This window comes from Amorphotheca resinae (assembly GCF_003019875.1).
Source record: "Amorphotheca resinae ATCC 22711 unplaced genomic scaffold M430scaffold_1, whole genome shotgun sequence".
In the NCBI taxonomy this organism is placed as follows: Eukaryota; Fungi; Ascomycota; class Leotiomycetes; order Helotiales; family Amorphothecaceae; genus Amorphotheca; species Amorphotheca resinae.
In genome coordinates, this window is record NW_020194471.1 from 3339332 (window position 1) to 3359397 (window position 20066).

At 49.3% G+C, this 20066-nt stretch overlaps 11 protein-coding genes across 11 annotated transcripts; 5 read left to right on the forward strand and 6 right to left on the reverse strand.

Annotated features, from left to right (window-relative positions):
- The first annotated feature begins 480 nt into the window (after positions 1–480).
- On the forward strand, positions 481–2370 carry M430DRAFT_113695 (hypothetical protein). Its single transcript, XM_024861525.1, has 3 exons — positions 481–587; positions 666–2033; positions 2087–2370. Exons 1-3 carry the CDS (start codon positions 564–566, stop codon positions 2231–2233), a joined length of 1539 nt encoding a protein of 512 aa, XP_024725709.1. The 5' UTR covers positions 481–563; the 3' UTR covers positions 2234–2370.
- Positions 2371–2511: 141 nt separating this feature from the next.
- On the reverse strand, positions 2512–3351 carry M430DRAFT_24543 (hypothetical protein; the record flags this gene model as incomplete). Its single annotated transcript, XM_024865086.1, has 3 exons — positions 2512–2961; positions 3024–3259; positions 3309–3351. 3 exons carry the CDS (start codon positions 3349–3351, stop codon positions 2512–2514), a joined length of 729 nt encoding a protein of 242 aa, XP_024725710.1.
- A 471-nt stretch (positions 3352–3822) lies between these two features.
- Positions 3823–5390, forward strand: M430DRAFT_15416 (hypothetical protein; the record flags this gene model as incomplete). Its single annotated transcript, XM_024863241.1, has 5 exons — positions 3823–3888; positions 3946–3977; positions 4032–4123; positions 4228–4428; positions 4477–5390. 5 exons carry the CDS (start codon positions 3823–3825, stop codon positions 5388–5390), a joined length of 1305 nt encoding a protein of 434 aa, XP_024725711.1.
- An 89-nt stretch (positions 5391–5479) lies between these two features.
- M430DRAFT_164118 (hypothetical protein) lies at positions 5480–5843 on the reverse strand. The gene has a single exon (XM_024863456.1). It carries the CDS (start codon positions 5758–5760, stop codon positions 5569–5571), a length of 192 nt encoding a protein of 63 aa, XP_024725712.1. The 5' UTR covers positions 5761–5843; the 3' UTR covers positions 5480–5568.
- An 83-nt stretch (positions 5844–5926) lies between these two features.
- Positions 5927–6427, reverse strand: M430DRAFT_15417 (hypothetical protein; the record flags this gene model as incomplete). The annotated part of the gene is made up of 4 exons (XM_024863242.1): positions 5927–5988; positions 6045–6105; positions 6187–6271; positions 6420–6427. 4 exons carry the CDS (start codon positions 6425–6427, stop codon positions 5927–5929), a joined length of 216 nt encoding a protein of 71 aa, XP_024725713.1.
- Positions 6428–6598: 171 nt separating this feature from the next.
- M430DRAFT_32655 (hypothetical protein) lies at positions 6599–9232 on the forward strand. Its single transcript, XM_024866209.1, has one exon. The coding sequence runs from the start codon at positions 6686–6688 to the stop codon at positions 9176–9178; it is 2493 nt and encodes an 830-aa protein (XP_024725714.1). The 5' UTR covers positions 6599–6685; the 3' UTR covers positions 9179–9232.
- Positions 9233–9280: 48 nt separating this feature from the next.
- Positions 9281–10784, reverse strand: M430DRAFT_32656 (hypothetical protein). Its single transcript, XM_024866210.1, has 5 exons — positions 10537–10784; positions 9952–10220; positions 9675–9817; positions 9571–9623; positions 9281–9383 (listed from the first exon to the last, which is right to left on the reverse strand). Exons 1-5 carry the CDS (start codon positions 10756–10758, stop codon positions 9315–9317), a joined length of 756 nt encoding a protein of 251 aa, XP_024725715.1. The 5' UTR covers positions 10759–10784; the 3' UTR covers positions 9281–9314.
- A 2093-nt stretch (positions 10785–12877) lies between these two features.
- Positions 12878–13924, forward strand: M430DRAFT_91668 (glycosyltransferase family 32 protein; the record flags this gene model as incomplete). The annotated part of the gene is made up of 2 exons (XM_024869676.1): positions 12878–13165; positions 13235–13924. 2 exons carry the CDS (start codon positions 12878–12880, stop codon positions 13922–13924), a joined length of 978 nt encoding a protein of 325 aa, XP_024725716.1.
- A 1128-nt stretch (positions 13925–15052) lies between these two features.
- M430DRAFT_92134 (hypothetical protein) lies at positions 15053–16854 on the forward strand (the record flags this gene model as incomplete). The annotated part of the gene is made up of 2 exons (XM_024869697.1): positions 15053–15171; positions 15222–16854. 2 exons carry the CDS (start codon positions 15053–15055, stop codon positions 16852–16854), a joined length of 1752 nt encoding a protein of 583 aa, XP_024725717.1.
- Positions 16855–17728: 874 nt separating this feature from the next.
- Positions 17729–18028, reverse strand: M430DRAFT_32661 (hypothetical protein). Its single transcript, XM_024866211.1, has one exon. The coding sequence runs from the start codon at positions 18022–18024 to the stop codon at positions 17752–17754; it is 273 nt and encodes a 90-aa protein (XP_024725718.1). The 5' UTR covers positions 18025–18028; the 3' UTR covers positions 17729–17751.
- A 377-nt stretch (positions 18029–18405) lies between these two features.
- Positions 18406–19969, reverse strand: M430DRAFT_73103 (hypothetical protein; the record flags this gene model as incomplete). Its single annotated transcript, XM_024869530.1, has 5 exons — positions 18406–18682; positions 18736–19249; positions 19301–19440; positions 19493–19879; positions 19935–19969. Coding segments are annotated over 5 exons (1353 nt in total), but the record flags the coding sequence as incomplete, so codon positions are not given.
- Between the last annotated feature and the right edge of the window lie 97 nt (positions 19970–20066).

Sequence of the window (20066 nt, forward strand, 5' to 3'; positions counted from 1 at the left end):
TCTGGCGGCAATAGAGTTGGATTAGCCTCGAGTTTAATTGATCCTCTTCTGTCAACGTGCGGGAATTCCACGAAATCAACTGGAGGCTTTGAAGCTTGGTGTATCCTTAACTTTGGCGCCTTATGATCCTGGTTGGCTATCTGACTAGAGCGTACAAAACTCTCTATCGAGCTGAGAGCTGCTACCTTGGCGTGAAGGATACATACGTGCCAGGAGCATTGTCGCAACTTACTAAAGGCAATGTGTCTTCTCTTCCACAGCTTATCTTCGAGCCACGCTCGTGCTTAGGCGTCATACCCTTTAGCTTGTAGAGAGAGAGCCGCCACCGCCTGGGATTAGACAATTAGACGATTAGACGCTCGTTAGTTTCCGCCATTGCTGTGCTTTGTTATGCAGCCAATCATAATCTAGCAGCACAACTTTATGCACGTGGGATATTTCATCGTCGCCTTGCGCTTGTACTCGAACATTCGATGGGCACTTGAACTTTCTTCACCAGATAATACACAACCACAGGCACAGACACCACCTTTACTGAAGCAATCTGGGTTCACATTTCCAAAATGCCCGTCGACTACAGTAAATGGGTAAGTAATCTTACAGACTAACCTTTCTCTCCATCCACCCACCAGGCTGAAGCTCGAGGCTGACCCCACCCCCACCAGGACGCACTCGAACTGAGCGACGACTCAGATATCGAGGTCCACCCCAATGTCGACAAACGATCTTTTATTCGAGCAAAGCAGAATCAAATCCACCAGCAACGCTTCGAACGCAAGCATAAAATCGAGACGTACAAGTACGAGCGGATCATCAATGATGGACTACTCCAACGCATCACTGCCCTGCTTGCTGCATTGGAATCTCACAGCGCGGAAGCAGAGAAGAGAAGTCCAGATGAGCTTGTCTTCCAAGCAATGATGGAATCGGCGGGAGGCCTAGACGACCACCCTCCTCCTCGACCGGCTGGCGTCCATACCCAGGAGAAGGAGTTGCCCACCTATTCCAAAATGATGGCTACATTGATCGATCAAGTTAAAAGTAAGGTGGAAGAGGATAAGGCCGAGAATCGTTTCGAGGCTTATGTTGCGGAAATCAAGGTACATCAATCAAAGGTTGAGGATTTGCAAAAACAGTTGTTGGAACAACTCAACGAACTGGAACGAGAGGAGGGCAAGAAGATTACTAGTGAGAGTATACATACTGGTTTCGATAGCTCCTATATCACAAAATCCGACAAGAAACCCACGCCGGAACCGAAGAAGACGACGAAAAAGAAGGTCCAGGCTGTTGAGGTTCTGAACCCGCAAGCCCTTAACAAAGATTCCCTGGAGCCAGAGGACAGCCGACAATCTTCTGGTGCAGAGGCAGACGTTGATGAGCCGGAAGCTAATAACAATGATGACGACGATGATGACGCCGAGGTAGAAGCTTCAGAGATTGGAAAGCAGTTCGCAAAGATCAAGATGGGAGACTATCGAGCATGCATGCAGTTTATCTCGGAACACCCGCAGGTAGTTGCCGAGAAGGAGACTGACGGATTATTGGTTCTCGCATTTAATGCAGCGCTCGACGGCAAGGATGACTACGCTCGACAATGTGTACACCAGGGCTTACTCCTCCAATACTGCAGAGCGCTGGGTCGTGATGGAGTAGGTTTGTTCTTCAAACGTATCACTACACCCGGCCACCAGGCTCAGAAGGTCTTTTTCGATGATGTACAATCTACGTATCAACGGATTAAGTCGAGGACCAAGGAGATCCAAAAGCAACGGGCCCAGGAGGAAGCTGATGGCACCGGCGGAGTGGAGCAGATCCAGCTGCATGCTGTCGATCCCGGAACTACAATCAACATCAAGATACCCCCCGAGAACAGTGAAGACCCCGAGGAGATCAAGGCTAGGGAATTGTTCAATGCTTTCCCTCCCGGTTTGCAGAGAGCCTTAGAGAGTGGAAGTTTGGATGAGGTTAACAAGGTATTGGGTAAGATGAGCGTGGAAGAGGCCGAGGAAGTCGTTGGCCAATTGGGCGAGGTGAGTCCGAACATACTGGCTTGGTGAAAGACCCATCTAACTCTCAAACACAGAGCGGCATGCTTTCTCTTGAAGAGCAGATAATCGACGCCACGACAAAGGAAGGCCAGGCTGCACTGAAGGAATTCGAGCAGCAGGAGAAAGTAGCAGCACGAGAGGCAGAAGAATTGTCGGCCAAGTATGCCGATGAGCCTGAGTAATTTGGTTCAGACATGCAATCGAAGCAATGTGCCGTTGATAGTTAGTATTCGGCCGTCAACGTACGAGGTTAGGGGCGTAGTCGGCATCAAGTATAAATTAGCATCAAAAGTCATTGCAATCACCTTTAAGAAAGCATTAAAATCGTTATTGTGTCATGAATCTGTGCCGTGTATTTTCAACGCCTTCGCCCATATCTATTGATTAGGCAGGCCTCGAGTAACAACCAGCAAACTATGGTATGGTATTACACGCGCGTCAACGCAGCAAGTCCTCAAATCTAATAACCAGTCGCACCGGGAGCCTTCTCATCCTTCCTCAAGCTAAGCAACAACTCCCTGAACTTCTCCTTGCCAGTTCCACTCGCACCGCCTTTAGCACCCTTACCACTCAAATCAACCAACTTTGCAATTCTCTCCCAGCTGGTACCGCCGGCACTTGTATCTTCTCTCTTCTCGAGGAATTCCTCAGCCTCGCGACGAGTTTGCGCAATGCTCTTTTCCTTCTTGGAGTTGTAGTTCTCGTAGAAGTCGTCGATGTTCTGTTGGGCGGCCTTTATGGTCTCTTGCTTCTTGGCTTCGGATTTCTCGGCGCGGTCTTGGAGGGCCAGATCGCGGCGTTCGCGCCATTCCTTGATAACTTCGGGCTCTTCTTCCTCGGCGGCGTAGGACTGGTAGGAGGGTTGGTAGGGGGCGGTTGTGCCGGTGATGGTGCCGCCTGGGGCTACACTCTGTCCATTCCTTCTAGTTAGATATTGAATCTCGCAATGATAAACAAAGGAGGAGAGTATACCTCGTTCTGTGTGTCAATGGCGGGGAAAGAGCTCTCGAACTCAGTCACCTCATCATTGCCGCCTTCACGTCCACCACCGCCCAAAAGATCATCATCTCCACCGTCTAAGAACGCGGCATTATCATCGCCAGTCGCGAATTGATCTGCATCATCGCCCAATAGCGCCTTCTCGCGGGAGAGGAAATCGTCAGCGCCCGCAGGCTCGAATCCTGAATCTTCTTTGGCTTCGGTTTGCGCTGCTTGGAATCAGTAAAAGGGAACAGAATCGACTGCGAGAAAACTTACCACCGGAGTCAAACTCCTCGAGGGACGGGAATCTGTCTGCCATGTTGACTCCTAAATATTGCGTATCTTCAACTTGTGAGTGGTACTCGCAAGTTGCCCCTTTGACGATGATGTTCTGAAAGTCAAGTACTTGTCCCCAGGCGCAAGCCGATCGTCAGCCTGTAACGGCTTTTACCGGGGCTATTCTATTTTAGGACAGCTTCCCCAAAGGTTAAAACTCGCCAGGAATAACTCACAAACCCCAAAACATCCAAGTTCTCCAGAATCATCAATTCTGGTCTTCAGCTACGGTTTGAAGGACTAATCAGGACTCAAAGAATTCAAAAGATTCTGGGATTACGTGTTTGGGACCGTTGACCGGTTTTGTGAAGAGGCCAATTGCTACGTGATCCTAGAGCCTTCAGCTGTAACACCGAGTGTAAAACAACAACACGACAGCAAATCCCGTGGGAATCAACAATTGTCAATTTCGCGCTGCAATCATACTTGACCTCTCGAACTCAATATCGTCGGCATGGCCTATACCGATGAGGCTGTTTTGGCAAAGCTTTCTGCCTTGAACGAGACACAGGAAAGCATAGTAAGTTTACCCCCTCTTGCACCAGTTATCACGATCTGATCTGATATTTTTCTGCAGGTTACTGTCGCCCAATGGGTAATGTTCCACCGGTATGCAAAAATTCATCTTCACCGCTGTGCGGTACTGATATCATTGCCAATTAGGAGACACGCAGATCGCACTGGACAGTTATGGCTCCAACGCCTCAAGGACTCCGGCAGTAATAAGAGACTCAACTTGATCTATCTTGCAAATGGTACGTCGCGCTCCTCCACATGGAACAAGTCATATCTTCAGCGATTGGAAGGCCTGGGAAGTTTGACATTGAAATTTGCTTGCTGATGAGTTGTGGTATTATAGAGGTAGCACAACAATCAAAGGCGAGGCGCAAGGATGATTTCTTGATCGCTTTCAGTCCCGTTATTGCTGAAGCGACGGCAACCGCATACAAAGGGGCTACAAATGAAGTTCAACAGAAATTGAGGAGAGTGGTGGAGGTTTGGAGACAACGGCAGATCTTTGAGCTTCCAATTCAGGAGGCAATCGAAGCTAGAATTGAAGGTATATCAAAGTCTTCCAGCTCTTCTACCGGGGCTAATAACAAAATAGAGCTTGATAAATCACGGTCCTCGGGCAAGCGACCCCTTGGAGGCTCTATCTTCTCCTCAAATTCTGCTAGCATACCCAACGAACTGGCACCTCTAGTCGAACCGCAGCAATCGGTGACTAAACTCGTCCTGTCAACAAAGACCTCAGTCAATGCCGCAAACCAGGATTATGACAAGCTTACCGATCCATCAGCAGCTGTTCCCTCCGCGCCTGTTCACGCTGCCCGACTAAATGGTCTTCTCAAGACCTTAGCAAATGCCGAAGGGGCCGTTGCCGAAAGTATCAAGGCGCGTAAACTTCTCATCGAAGGCCTCGAGAAAATTCTGGACACAAATCGCAACGCTCTGTTATTAGAGGAATCCCAGCTAGCCCAAATCTCAAATCGTCGATCAGAAATCGACGCCAAGAAAAAAGATGTGGAGGACAGTATCATGCGTGGATTTGCCTCTTCTAATAGCAATCCTGGTACTCCAGCTGGAGCAGGCAACGGTAGTCCAGGGGTTAGTCAAACGCCTGTTACCCCTGCTCCTGAACCAGATCGTCCCGAGGTTGAGGCTTTGACTCCTCCTGGCTACCCGCAGCCGCCAGCAACTGAGCCTGTCCCTGAATTGAACCTGGAGGCTTCAAATGGCAATGGCAATGGCAATGGCAATGATACCATTTCAGCTCCACAAGCGTCTGTTTCACCGCCGCCACCGCCATCTGCTGGTTCAGATCTCTTGTCCAGTCTCTCAACATCCACTACCTACACATCATTCGGCCAACCAGCATCGACATCTGGTGCAAGCAGTGTTAAAAAGCGGAAACTGAACTCAGGGGATGAATTTCCAGGTTTCGGTGGCGAAGACGCGATGGAAGGACTAGATGCTGATGTTGCGGAGATGTTGAGACGGGATAGCGGGAAGGGAAATTGATGATGGTTTGGATGGGGAAATAGGAGGGTCACGAGTTATTAGCATTAAATGAGTATTTACTGGGAAGATCATCGATCTTAGAACCCAGGCAACAATCGAGAGTCTTTTGACACTTTTTACCTTTTTGTGCCAGTACCTTTGAAGGTCGAGCCGTTTGGAGGGGTACTTGTTAAGAGAGCTACCAAAAGCATACGGCCCCTCTTTTATTCTTGGGCCTTGATTGTGAGCTTTGAACTTGATGCCAGCCTCGGATTGCCCGTTCAAAGTTGTATCCCCGATGACGAACCTCTCCACAAGAACAGAGTGTATGGGCGGGTGGATAGAATACTAGAGGCAATTCACGAGACACAACCGCACGAAGCCTTAGCATATCAATGGGACAACCACCTCGGATCAAGGATCACCATGCGAGTGCACAGTAAGCTGTAGTCCACACGCGCCGAGTTACAGAAGAAAGGTCTATTCTCTTGTCTTCAAATATACACCGTTCCTCCAAACCCGAGCCTCCGCGAATATCCCAATTCACGGCGCATCATTTAGTCCTTGCCGAACCAAGTTCTGTGTCCGAGGACCGTTCGGCACATCATGTACATTGAGCCTGCATTCCCAGATCAGTTAAGCGGTCATCTCCTGTCTTCCACCAGGGCTACATACCAGCAAAGCCGCCGAACATAATGACATAGTATGGGTAAAGCAGCATCTTGCTCCTTGGGGTCTGTCCATCTCTTCGTTAGTGTCGATGACGAAACAAGAGCTCCTGGCCGGAAGAGGACGCGGAGCATCGGGATGAGCGTACCTGGTTCCATTGACGGATGTGCTTCTTTTGGCCCTCTTGGAAGAGGCGCTGGTAGTAAGGGACGCGGTTCTCGCGGAAGATGAAGCTGTTGCAACAAGTTGTTAGCTTTTGCTCCTACTGTCGGACATGGCCTGATTCTGATTCTAGCCCCAATCGGTCCAAGGGAAGCTGAAGGCCGTTCGAGAGATTCTGGCGGCATATATGAGACCGTAGAAAACCAATTGATCACTTACCCTGCCATTGTGTGCGTAGTTGACGGATCGTGTTCGGATTGAGAGGAAGTTATGCAGTCGTCCGATTGACGATGTCAGTTGAAGCTCGGAAGAAGTCTCTAGCGTGCTGCTGACTAATAGCCTTCACCAGAGACTCGACCCCGAAACTTCGCGAGCTCCAGAGCCTCAGCCCAGGGACGTGATAACGCCCGCAACGAGAAGAGATGCAATGGAGATGGCGGTAATCTTTTTGCACCACGCCAATTGGCCCCGCACAGAACAACAGGATGCGTCCAGCTTTGCAGAGACTTCTCGCGAGGCCCTCCTCTCTGGAGATTCTCCGATATTTAGTGGGAAATGCACAAGAACTCCGCCCTGCAGTTACCAGAACTCGACGATGCTCCCGTTCTCCGTTCGATAACCGTCAATACTCGAGTGCCGCTGTGGGACCGCAAGAGGAGGCTGCGCTCGTTTTGGGGGATGGTAGCCCGGAAATCGCCTCTCCAATATCCAAATCCAGTACCCCCTCCCGACTCGTCCGAAAATACAAGACTGGACAGGCAAATAATCAACCACGGTACTCAAATCTCAACTATGGGCCATGGAACGAGAGTTTATGGACCCGCGATGAAATTGAGTTCGAATCAAACTTGGACGGAGAGGCTACATCAAGACCAAGACTACTCGATCAACCGGCCCACCGAATGGATGTTCGACTCTGGGCTTGTCTCTTCGATTATAGACAGCGACTTTACGGTCTTTCTGGGGTGGCAATGTTCTGGGAAGCAGTTAAGAGAGGCGACTTTCAGGTCCCCGTGATAGGAGCCTACGCGCAGCGATTCTGGGAGGAATTTGTGAATCTTGGCTTGCAGGACAGCAAAGTGCTCAAAGAAGTATGGCGATATGCAGATCAGCGATTGGAAGAAACACAGGAACGCTGGTCTAAGCTCTACGTCAAGATTATTCAACATCTGCTGCTCAATGGCCGTGGCCAAGAAGCCATTGATTGGCATAGTCGATTGATCGAACGCCATGCCCCCGGCCCGAATGGGTTTGCAGAGATGGTCCGCCAGGTTGTCTTCAAGAGAGGGGACATGGAAGCGCTAAAAGAAATATACAAGGGCAACAATCATCGCAATGTCTATGGGAAAATCGTTCCATTCTTGTGTGAGCAGGAAGACTTCAAAAGTGCCTTGCAATGGCACTTCATACTCCTTGAAAAGGGCGATTTACCTGCGAGTTCAAAGAAAGCCGAGCCTTTGGTTCATTTTCTTGCTATATACAATCGCCGAAAAGCAGTTCAAGTCACCAAAAGTCTTGTGGATGCTGGCGTTCCCTTCGCCTCGAGGATTTCGTCGACACTCAATGACAATACCAAAATATCTCGAGAGATGATGAATCTCATACATGGAAAAACCTTTCATATACCTGTTAAAGCTTATAATGATAACCTGGGGGCTCGGTGGTTGGCCACCCAATGGGTCTCGCTGGACGTCGCCTTGAACGCTATCCATGCCCTTGGGGTCCAAGAAATTGGCCCGTTGTCATTACAGGCAATCGCACTGCGCGAACGGGATGCCGAGCGCATCACGCAGCGTATTAATCAGCTCAAAGACCTCGATATTTCCATTGGCAATTCCACATTTTCCAGAGCCGTGGAAAAGTTTGCCCGCACTCAAAACCAGGAATTTCTCGATGGTCTTCTGAAAAGCGACCAACATCCTGACGAATTTGACGACCACAATCTTCAAGAGCAACTGTTAACTTCTTATGCACGCTCACGGGATTGGTTTCAGTATAGATTGACCTTGGCGATTCGATTAGTCGGTAGTAAACATCCCGAAATGGATACCCAGAACATTATACTGAGAAGTCATGTTAATAACGGTGATACATCCGCTATGTTGGCGTCTCTACGGAAGATGCAGATGGATGGCATAGTGGTCACTGCAAATACGGTCAATCATATTCTCCACGGTATCCTGCGGCCCCGTCAACGAGGTCGGCGACCCATCACTTCGACTATCAAGAACGCGGACGACCTGAATATGGCCATCTCCATATTGAAAGGCATAATGGAATCGGGTAGTTTTGTGTCAGCCACATACTGGCGGGAAATCATTAAACGACTCGGCATGCTAGGTCGATTGAAGGAGCTCGAAGATTTATGTGTCTTTCTCGCCTCTTGGTATGGCCCTGCAAATACGACTTCATTCCTAAGCCCAACGGTGGCAAAACGAGTACATCGGTACCGCGTTCCGACACAAGTCAAGACGTCCCACCCTCTGCACCCTCTCAAAATTCTCTTCCCGCCAGCCTTGCAGCAAGCGATTGTGGAATGGGGATTCATGCATTCTCTTAAGAACCCGCCTCGCCACACAACCGAACCGGCGGGGCTGATCCGCAAAGCAGATGTATCTCCTCCGATTACCTTCGGAATCAGTCTTCTGAAGCGACTTCATCAATACCGAGTTCACATCAATATAAACACCGTCAGGAAAGCCATCTTCAATCGCTTGGTTACATATTACGGGCCAGGACGATCTAATCGATTATCCAACAGACAGGCAAGGAAGCATAATGTCCTCTCTTTAGAGGAAATGGCTGGGCAGATCGATGAAGCATTGGGAAGACGGACGTTTGCTAGTCCGTATCTCCGACAGGTGATTGAGTCACGTGGAAGTTCGAGGCTACGGAAACGTCTGCGGAAGAACGCTGCACGTAGCAATGCTGGATATCTCAAGGCACCAAAGCAAGGGGTCTTGAACTTATCTAATTAGCGTCTCTATCTGGAGAGGTGGAAGAAGGCATATACGTCGAGTCTCATGTGTATAGTAAGATGGCTTGTTACATATGTAGAGAATGACGATATAATTTATTTTTCTCATCATTCTTTCCTACATCTACACATATCAATTATTGAGGGAAAAGTCCCCCATCAATACCAACAATCTTGTTAGTCACATATCCCGTCTTGACCATCCACTAGGCACCCGCAATGTTAGCACTTCATGTTCTCCCTCCCAGGATCAAGCAGAATAACCAGTAGAAAAATATCTCATAAACTACAAAAAACGGAACAAAGGAAGAAGCAGATTAACCAAGAGCATGTCACGAAACAAGAGTATGCCACGAAACAAGAAAAGGGAGAGGGGGAAAGGCAGTTACATACCGCAACCGTCTCCGCGACCTCTTCCGGGTATCCAAGTCGACCGATCGGAATCTCTATTTTCTGTGTCAGCCAAGGCCTCTCAAACGGATACAAGCTGCACGCACTCTTCGCCAGCTCGTCGGACTTGCCGGGTAGCATCGTCGTCTCTTGGATCAGCGCGGGCGCCACGCCATTGACCGTGATGCCAGTTTTAGAATAGGCGCCTGCCATCCAATGAATCAAGCCATGGAGAGCGGATTTCGAAGACCTATGACAATGAGGTTAGATATTGAGAATCCAGGCGTGAATTATCTATTCTTGCTCTCCCTTCCCTCTCCAGGTTTGCGAGAGGAGGGGTGAAGGAGAGAAAACGGGCTGCGGAAATGGGAGCGAATCACTCACGCGTAGTGCGGCCCTACAACGCCGCCGGTAAAGCCCGCAACGCTGGAGCAGAAGATCACGCGGCCCCAGCCCTGCTTCTCCATCTCGGGGACGCAGAGCTGGGTCAGTAGGAAGGCGGAGCCGCAGTTGGCGCGCCACACGTGCTCGAAATCGTCGATGCTGATCTCGGAGAGGGAGGTGATGTTGAAGCGGAGCGTGAGCCCGGCATTGTTGAAGAGGATGGTGGGCGCGCCCATGCTGGCTGTTACATTGGCGTGGAGGGCGCGGACCTGGAAGTTGTGATGTGAGTATGGTGGGGAAGAGCTGGGAAAAGGAAGAGAGGGTATGGGGATGGTAAAGAGATGGGGGAGGAAGTGGCTTTAAGGGATGAGGAGTAGTAAAGTTGATTAAATTAAAGAACACATTAATTCCATGCATCCAACTCCTGAAACCAACCACAGGAGATTAATTTGTAAACACTCTCAAAAATACCCATCTCCCTACCCCCGCCCTCAAGACAACCAACCCTCTTCAACTTTGAAGCCCTCTTGCCCAATTTCCCAGAACTAAGTTTTAACCTCCAAAACAAGAAGCAAAACCACCCACCTGATCATAATGCGTCAGATCCGCCTGGAACTTCTCTGCCTTAACACCCAAGCCTCTCAATTCCTGTACCAGCTCCTCCGCTGCAGCAGCCGAGGAATGATAATGTACCGCGATGGAGCATCCTAGTGCCGCCAACGCCCGGCAAGTAGCTTTGCCGATCCCGCCGCTGGCGCCTGTTACCAGTGCTAGGTGAGCACTAAGATCTGTTGTTAGACGTGACATTATTTTCTTTTGGATTGAGGGAGAGGGTAGTTGGGAGGATGACAGTTGAGGGATAGAGGAAGGGTGGGATAGAATATGCTGTGATGTCGTTGGATAAAGGTCACGTGATGATAACGGAGCGTCCGGATTCAGGGGAATCTGGAAGTCATGAAAATCTGTTCTGCAGGGTGGGAATGTTGTGATGGGCTTCCCGTGTTGAGTTATTCTTTTGTCTGGCCTGATAGAAGGTTTGCGATAAGATGTACTTAGGTTTGATCTTAGCATGTATTGTTAGGTACCTAACAGAGGTTAATAGAGTGATTGTAACAAGTGGTGTCTTCGGGAGTAACTGTCACAAGCCATCATTAATTTTAAATGTAATAGGAGCTTATAAGTTAAATCCTAGAGCAAGGAAGAAAGAAAGAAAGGAAGAAAAGAAAGTACCTATTTACGGAGTCAAGTACAATATCTACCTACCTACTAGGTTGACTGGCTCGCTTCGTAGTATGATAATGATATTAGCGGTTGCGGGCACAATTAAATGGTCCCGTCTGCCTGTTGTAACCAAGCTCTAGCTAAACTACTCAAGGGACGCCGCAGTATTGAGGATATATTTATTGTCAATGTTAACAAGGTATCCAAGTTACCTAGGTACGGTAAAGTAAGGTGTCGTTAGGGGAAGCGCACGTGACCATATAGAAGCTGGTAGGGCTGACATTAAGCGACCCACCTAAGCGAGGCCGACAATTATAGCATTGAAGTTTAAAATAACTTGGAGATTGGTATAAGAGATTAATGCTGTATTAATCGATGTATACCATAGTTTTACTTATATAGGGGACCGATGCCTAGCTTGAACCAAGAGTTTAAGAGAGCTCTTATATGGGTACGTTATGTGTAGGTCGAGTTGTGGACTCAGCTTGTACGCGATAATTCGCTTAGCTAAGAGCGGCACAAGTTGAAGCTGATTTTACACAATACAACTTTTCTTCTACGGCTGCTTTTGCATAATAAGAGTCGTTCTAATTAACAACGTGAGAACCATGATCAAAACATAGATCCCTAGGGAAGTTGTGTAGCCATACCGTACCCAAATCCGAAGTCAGAAAGACCATGCCACAAGAACTGGAACGACGAGGACAATTCGTTTCCAATATGCTGCAACCTTCCGACCTGGATCCGCATCCCCGGGTAATAAGACGGCCTGACTTTTGCACTTGAAGACTTCTTTCAAGTCCTGTAGTCTGTAGCAGGTCAAAAGCGGCCCAGGGCAAATTGCAATTCGCAATACGAGCCCGGAGTATCTGGCAGTCCACTTCGGATTAAGGCACGGCTGAGGCTGCTGAAGGCTGAACACCGACTCACGGAGTGACATCCTGCCAGCCTTTTACACGAGCTTCGCGGGATAACTTACGCTGATGTTATCCATCCTGGACCCTGGTATACTATCAAGAGACGCTTATCCAAGAATAAGCTTTAGTCACGTGGCTGTACCCGGGGAATAAAAAGGCCGGTGCCCGGCAAAGCGACAGGGGAGCCAGGAAGTCGGGGACATTCGGTTCAGGCTAAATATCACTTTTCTACATCCGTCGACGAAGAACTAATAGAACCGGCAAATCAGAGATCTTCTGCTTCATTCTGGATCCTCTGGAGTCTGGATCCCTTCTGCAGGTGAGAATCCTCCCGTCGCCATTCTCATGTCAGCCTAGTAAGTGCTTGGCCGCGTGGCCACGGCGGACAGAGTGTCTCTACTGTTTGTTCGTTCAAAGCCTCCCTCCTTGTCTCTCTCTTCCCACGAATCAGACTATGCGCTCCAGAGCGCCATGACCAGGGGCTGAAAGTGGCGGGAAGCGCGAGCCTGTCATCGCCGTCCTCTGAGAGGAGAAACACAATTTCTAGGGGTCTTTTCGTTTGTTTAGTCCCCCCATAGTTGTATGCTTATGCGGAGGATGGACTCTGTATAAGATACAGGGACATCGCGCAGCTCTTGGCTTTTGACGGCCTTGACATCCCATCTCATGAACCATGTTTTCTGGGTCTTTCTTATAGTGTGATTTTCCTTGGCTTTCCTTGGCTTTTCTCTTTGTGTCTGGTGTTCTGCTGAGGAGCCCGAGCCTTGCAACTTCAGCCTCGTCGTGACATGCCTCCACGAGCCCTGCGCCGTGGGGCGCTCATATTCATTCTGTTCGTTGTCTTTGTTGTGGCCTTCCTGCTTCACAGGTCCTGGTTTCTCATTGGGCTACTCTTTGAAGATGGTGGCAGCGATAGAATCTCCGCCTCTGATATCCCGGCCTCGGACTCGAACATCACTCTCCCACAACTGATCCCCAAAATCATACACCAGACCTACATCACAGAGAAGGTACCCGATCACTGGCAAGCCAGCCAACAAGCAGTGAAAGATCTGCATCCGGATTACGAATACATGGTGCTGCCCCTTTCCCCTAACCCTCCTCTCCGCTCCCCATTTCAAGCCATCCACTAACCCCTCACAAAGTTCTGGACGGACACAACCGCCCTCCAGTTTATCGAAACCGAATACCCCTTTTTCCTCGAAACCTACACCTCATACCCCCACCCCATCCAACGCGCCGACGCTTTGCGCTATTTCTTACTCCACCGCTACGGCGGCATCTACATTGACCTCGATCTATTACCCTACCGCTCCCTCACTCCCCTCCTTTCCTATCCCTCCATCGCATGCCTCACATCCCCTACAGGCATCTCGAACGATATCCTCGGTTCCACGCCCCAACACCCCTTCTTCACACTCGTGATCGAGCGCCTATCGGAATACAACCGCAACTGGGGCCTGCCCTACATCACCGTGATGTACAGCACGGGCCCGCTCTTTCTCTCCGTTGTGTGGATTGAGTTTCTGCGCCGCGGTGTGCCCGGCTTCGGCACGGCTGTCCCCCGCGTTCGCCTCCTGCCCAAGGACGGCACTAATGGCGATAGTTACGGCTTCTTCAAGAACGTTCAAGGGGGCAGTTGGCATGGCCGCGATATGGACGTCATTTTCTGGATGGGGAGACACTGGTTCCTGGTCACGCTCTTGGGCTTCGTGATCGGGTTCGCGGTGGTGGGCGTTCTGTGGCGGGCCTTGAGAGCGTGTGCAGGCTTGTGGAGGAGAGAAAGGTGGTGGGACAGGATCAGAGCTGCGGGGAAGCTGCACGAGCTAGGTTAATAGAGTGTAGGTGTTCTGGTAACTTCGACAGTTATCGAATTATATAAAATCTTACAATTACCTTAGAATCTTACTACATCCCAAGGGTTTCCTGAAAAGAATGCATGGTTCTTTCAATCCGCTCCACTGGCCTTCGCAGGAGTCACCTCCACCGCATAGATGCTTATCTTGCTGACTAGGAGTCTAGGATCAGAAACTCCCTCCACTTAGAACCCAACTATTTGGTCTTGGAGCTTCCAACACTACGGGGGTACCGGTACTGCTCCTGTGATCTCCTCTGTACGGCTCTGCCGAGTCTGCCATAGCCTGAACCATGCCTAGAGTGGGGTCGTCCACGACCATTATCTTGGACCTGTGATGCTGCTGCAATTAAGCTCAGATCGACAGACGGAAGGTTTAGTCTGTGTCTTGACGGTGGATGGCAGTGGTATAAGTAGACACCGGTGATAGGTGAGCGAGTGCGGAGTCATCGTGCAGACCGGTGAGAGACTGGGAGTGAGTCGGCCCTTGTTGACAGGAGATGTTGTTGGTGTCTCCAATGAATCAATAATTGTCTCCCCGACCTCCTCTCCAACGGCATTTCACACCTGCTCCTCTGGGACATTCGCACGGGGTAAATATAAACAGCCGGTGAGGATCAAGTGATAAGAGCGGGCTCTTTTGGCTCTTTTGACATGTATGGTGCTGTAGTACCCCACTACTTATCAGTTCTTCCGTGAGCTTGGCAACGTTGCATCTGAATCTTTTGCCCTTATCATGTGACTGTCGATCACGATCTTAGAGAAGTCAGGAGAGACCTTTGCGAAGAGACAACAGCATAGCTAGATCAGCTGTGCTTGAGTGGTTGTTATTGAAAAGCAGATATGATCCCTTGAAGCATTGAAAGCTTTGTGGTAAATAAAGTATAGAATAGCTTCTGAAGTCTTGAAGGTACGGGAATCTGTTGTAGCGCCTTCGGCTATCGCAATCGTGAACCGGAACTTCAGACCCACCGCCTCGCAATGTTCCCCTTGATCAATCAGTACGGGGGTATTGTACGTCCATGTCCGGAATATATAAGATGACGTTGCCGCCTGGGCCCATGTTGGGCTCTTCCAGCGTTGAAAACGAGCAGGAAACCGCATCGAAATGAGGGGATTCGGAGTATTTTCAGCGGCTCTCGTCGCGCTGTCAACCATCAGAGATGCCCTTGCATTCAATGCCCCATCCGATGTTCCTACGTGGTGTGGAAAGCCTTATATGAGCACGTAGGTCTGATGATACCCCGAAGCAGACTCTATATACTGACACTGAAAAGAAACCAGGCACTGGATCCAGGTGGACAGTTCGTCTTTCCAACCGTCCAGTCAAAGCCGATGCTCTATGTAACGGTGGCCCCAAGGTATACGATTTTCCTGGAAAATGACGTCTTCGGGTCTTTCATTGTTGGTGCATCGATCTCACACATCTTTGGCCAGCCGTACAACAACGTTTCTTACGCTTTACCTGGGGGTAGGGACGGAAGTCCCTTTACCACGCTGCATTTTAAAATCTACAGTGAGGAGACCAGATCATTGCTCGTGGCTAGTTCTGTCCCTGTGAACTCAACTGGGAATCTCTTTGAGTTTCCATTATTGTCCTTCATTCCACGCTGGGAGCCTTACCAGGTCTCGTTTCATGGAAGTTCCCCCGATGGCCAGCAATCCTTCACCGCTACCACTCAAATCTACGTTCTCCCCTCACGCTCCTACGGTAGCGCGGTGAAAATCGACAATCTTTTTGGTGGCCTTTACGTTCAAAATGCACTCAATCACTGGAGAGGCTGGTATCCAGTCTTTCCCAACGGATACTACGCCGACGGGTCATATGTCACTCCTTCAAACATGTCCCTAGTAAACCTAGACACCTATGTTGCTCAAGGCTTCAACACTATCAACATCGTCCCTAGTGGAGTCGGTCCAGACCAGTCGTATCCAACAGGACAATTAGAGCAATACTGGGACCGCATGGACGAGCTCAATCTCTTAAATATCTATGACATGAGATTTTCCTTCCAGAACGCTACACAAGTTAATGACCAAGTTCAACTATGGAAGAATCGCACGAGCCTTCTAATGTGGTATACGGCTGATGAACCAGATGGCTGGGCCTACCCCCTGAATTCCACATCTCTAGCCTACAACCAACTCAAATCCCTCGACCCCTACCACCCCGTTTCTCTCGTCCTAAACTGCCAGAACTTCTACTATCAAGAATACGCCTCCGGTGCCGACATCATCTTCGAAGACGCCTACCCCGTAGCCATAAATGCCACCTGGTCCATTCCCTGGGACACGCCATGCAATCTAACCTATGGCGATTGCGGCTGCGACAACTGTATCGGCTCTCTTACCGACGTCTCTGACCGACTCGACGATATCCAAACATACCAAGCGAATCTCCCTGGCCAAGGAATGAAACCTACCTGGGCAGTCCTACAAGCATTCGGGGACCAGGATTACTGGAAATCAATCCCGAGCCCAGCAGAGGTGGAGAACATGATGATGCTATCTATCAACCACGACGCGAAGGGCATCACGTATTGGATCTATCCCAGCACCGAAGACGTGAATATTGGGAGTGGCGCACTAGGCAATGTCCTGAAGACGGAACCTGCGCTGGATTTCCTCTTTGGCGCAAATGCGATCAAGACCCTGCAGGTCCAAGGTGAGCCGTTGGTGGATGCGAGTGCGTGGATCGTGGGGTCGGAAATGATGGTTGGTGTTGTGAGTGAGGAATATGTGAATTATGACTCGTTGGTTACGATTACTCTACCAGAGGCAGCGATCTCAATTGCTCAAGTCTTGTATGGAAATTCGAGCTGGACACTCAAGGGGAACCAGTTATCGAAGACGGGGCTTCAGGGTCTGGAAGTCAGTATTTTGATACTAGACGTACAGCACGGTCACTAGGGACCGTAAATAATTGAACACAGGTTTGTGGCGGGATTATCAACCTCTTTAATTATTTTTGTCACGGTGATTGGTATATGGTTGAAGTGAGGTTGAATATTGACGGTAACTAATTTCCTTCCGTCCTTCCTTTCCTTGGCCACGTTTCCTCAGAAAACACCTTCTAAATTTTTCTCACTTTCCCCCTGTTGATCAATCCCCGCCCGCCCCTCTTATTCCAAGCTTTATTTTCCATAAAGTACACATATATCACAGATCCCAGTCATCGACACCTGTAGATAAGTTTCTATCTATATCTGCCAGAAAATCCCCAAAAATAAAAGTCCTCTCATGTGTAAGCGAGTCGAGGATTAAATAAAGGGGGAGGTAAGGTAACGGAAGCGGTATATACCTAGGAAGCTGACATCATGTGATTGTTACTAGGACTACACGACGCTGAAAGCTTAAGGAGTAGGAGTGTTATCCTTAGGCGAATTTATCTGCTCTGACTTACGTTATGATCTGGTTAAGATATTGTTAGGACTCGATTCAATTTCCACTAGGATATGCAAAAAGCACAAAAAACGACGTGGACGATGAGTGTCTCATATTCGGAATGCTTTCATCTCATTCTTCATCATAGAATTACGTGGCTACTTAAAATCCGCGATGCTTCTCGGGCGGACATACTAGCCCCATGTTCAAGTTCCCCATCATGGAACAGACAACGGGTTTTCAACTCTGAAGACCCCTTTCCTTCCTAATTATAGATTGAACATTATTGATTATACATGATAGGATATGAGTATTTTGCTATGCAGTTTCTCCTCCTATGACATTGCTAAAACAATGATAGTATGCCGTCTGGTATCAACCCTTTGGAAAGAAAACCGTGAACTCCGTGCCATATGCTGATGATTATTCGCTCAGAAATGTGAATAGGGACGGGCTGGATGGGGCCGATACGTTTGGCGACTCTCCTGTATTCGCGTGCTGTCGTCCGGGACTTAGGGGTGAGAAGACGGGATTGGATGAGGGCGACACTATTCGTGGAGTAATGGGAGCTGTTTGTGGAGTGACTGGCCCTATTTGTGGAGTAACTGGCGTTACTCTGCCTAGACTGGTATCTGGCGTAACTCTACCTATACCCGTATCTGGCGTTATTCTGCCAATACTTGTCTCATCTTCCATCTCCTGAGGCTCGGGCCTACTGCCTTCCAACTCATGGGTATATCTTAGACCTGCAATCCCGGGCGTAGCTCCTGATTTCCTGTTAGATTTGGCGCCGTTTTCTACGGATAGGTAGTGTCCAATATGGGTGTCCTGCGGTCCAGGCAGTTGGTAAATCTCTCCGGTGTTGGATAGCTCGCTATCGGGTCGGTAATAGTCATGGATGACTGGAGGAGTATCTTCATACTCCGGTGCTGGAGATGTTGGGACTTTGACCATCATTCCATCGTCCTCCGGGTTGTTCACTGGGTTCAGCCCCGAGTTGATTGGGTAGGCAGGCGGCACCGGGCTGAGACCAACATTCTCGGTTTGGGGAGTTGGATTGGATAAGTCCCGTTGATCGGGAGCATTGGAAGGGACGTGTCGGTAGACAAAGAAATAGTATGCCAGTCCCAGGACAGCTGCAACGACGAAAACTACCACGATTACTATAGCCGCTATAACGCCAGGCGAAAGGTGATTAGAACTCTTTGCAGCATTGGAGGCAGGAAGAGCAGGTGATGAAATATTTGTTGGGTATGTTGGCGAGAGGATGGACTCGATTTGTGATGCTGCGCCATCAACCCATAGACATTGGCTTACTGAGAAATTCCCACGCTCATAGTCGACGGTCAAATACCTATACTAAGGTTAGAAACTTCATGAGCCACCCTTTGTAAACTTTCGACTTACGCTTCTTGGAGAAACGCCCTCCCCAAAGTGACCTGACTATCATTGGCTGCCTTCTTAAGGGGAAAGTAGTATGTGTCATTCGAGGTGAGTGGATAGGATGCTGGAAGAGCAAATGCACTGAACGGAAGAATGATATTAACCGTCTCACCTCCCGTCAAGCTGTTGCCTAGCGTGAACGTGACTTGAGCATTGGTGGCTTCGAGTTGGGCATATTGCGTGGTGTTCATCAAATAAAGGCCGGTAGATTCGTCAATAGAAATCCCAAACGCCTTTTCAAACTCCTGACACGCCGCTTCCGGAAGCCAGATATTAGGATCAGTTGATTCGATGAAAGCGTAGGTTGGAGTAGAGAGCAGGTTCGCTTGAGTGGTTCCGCTATAAATTATTGACTGAATTCCCACAACTATATCACGATCGATATCACCGGCCAACGTAAAACTGGCGGAATTTGATGTAAATCGTGAAGTGTCAAAGCCTCCAAAGATAAGTTGAGCGTATTGCCCGGCTTTGAGACCTGGGAGTTCAGTGAGCAGTCAGACATAAAAAATTGATGTGGTTGAATTACGGTATTTGGCCCCAGCTGTATAGCTCCAGCTTAGGCTTGGGATAAGCTTCTGCGATCTTAAAGACGTGAAATATGAAGGTGCCGAGAAGTTTCCAATGGTGCTGTAGTTGACTGGCTGTGTGCTCAAACCAAATATTCCTCTAGACTAGTTAGCATGTCCTCTAAATATGTGACATGGAAGGGGAAGCATACGTATAGAATGGAGACACAGAAGCTATCGCAGCAATAGTCTGATTCTCCAGCGTCGGTCCACCTGGTCCCCCAGTAAATCCCAACCCCAACGTATCCAGGCCATACTCGGCATTCTGCGAATATCCCAGATCTGCTTCAAATCCGACACCATTTTCGTTGATGCCAAAAAAGCCTTGCTCCTGCCACGTTGATGATTGACTGGTGTTGAAAAGCCCGCCCCGCGAATTGGCACAATCTGCCGGCACAGGATTTACCGCTGTTGTCGTACAACCCAGCGGTACGACCACCATCGCCTCCGGGGAATTAGTTGACACGAGGACCCGGACATCCTGTGGTGGTGTTCCAACTCTGAGAGCAAATGATGACCAGGCTCCATTATCTCCATCCCTGGAAATATGGTTAGCTATAGGGAATCGCAGGATCATGCATTGATAAGGCGCACCAGTATTGGCTTGGTGGGACGACCAGCGGCGAGGGCAGCTGTGGCTCTATGCCATTTGCCGCGCGCTCTTCAACAGGCGCCGCTGAAATGACCAGTATCAAGGTCGAGGCAAAGAGCAACGCATCATGAAGA

Coding starts and splice junctions, on each gene's coding strand:
- M430DRAFT_113695 (XM_024861525.1), top strand. CDS start 564: ATGCCCGTCGACTACAGTAAATGG. Junction 588..665: donor CCGTCGACTACAGTAAATGG/GTAAGTAATCTT, acceptor CACCCCCACCAG/GACGCACTCGAACTGAGCGA. Junction 2,034..2,086: donor TCGTTGGCCAATTGGGCGAG/GTGAGTCCGAAC, acceptor TCTCAAACACAG/AGCGGCATGCTTTCTCTTGA.
- M430DRAFT_32656 (XM_024866210.1), bottom strand. CDS start 10,758: ATGTCACGTCTAACAACAGATCTTAGTGCTCACCTAGCACTGGTAACA. Junction 10,221..10,536: donor ATCTGACGCATTATGATCAG/GTGGGTGGTTTT, acceptor CACAACTTCCAG/GTCCGCGCCCTCCACGCCAA. Junction 9,384..9,570: donor AGGTCGCGGAGACGGTTGCG/GTATGTAACTGC, acceptor GCGGGTGCCTAG/TGGATGGTCAAGACGGGATA.
- M430DRAFT_32655 (XM_024866209.1), top strand. CDS start 6,686: ATGCGTCCAGCTTTGCAGAGACTTCTCGCGAGGCCCTCCTCTCTGGAG.
- M430DRAFT_32661 (XM_024866211.1), bottom strand. CDS start 18,024: ATGGAAGATGAGACAAGTATTGGCAGAATAACGCCAGATACGGGTATA.
- M430DRAFT_164118 (XM_024863456.1), bottom strand. CDS start 5,760: ATGCTAAGGCTTCGTGCGGTTGTGTCTCGTGAATTGCCTCTAGTATTC.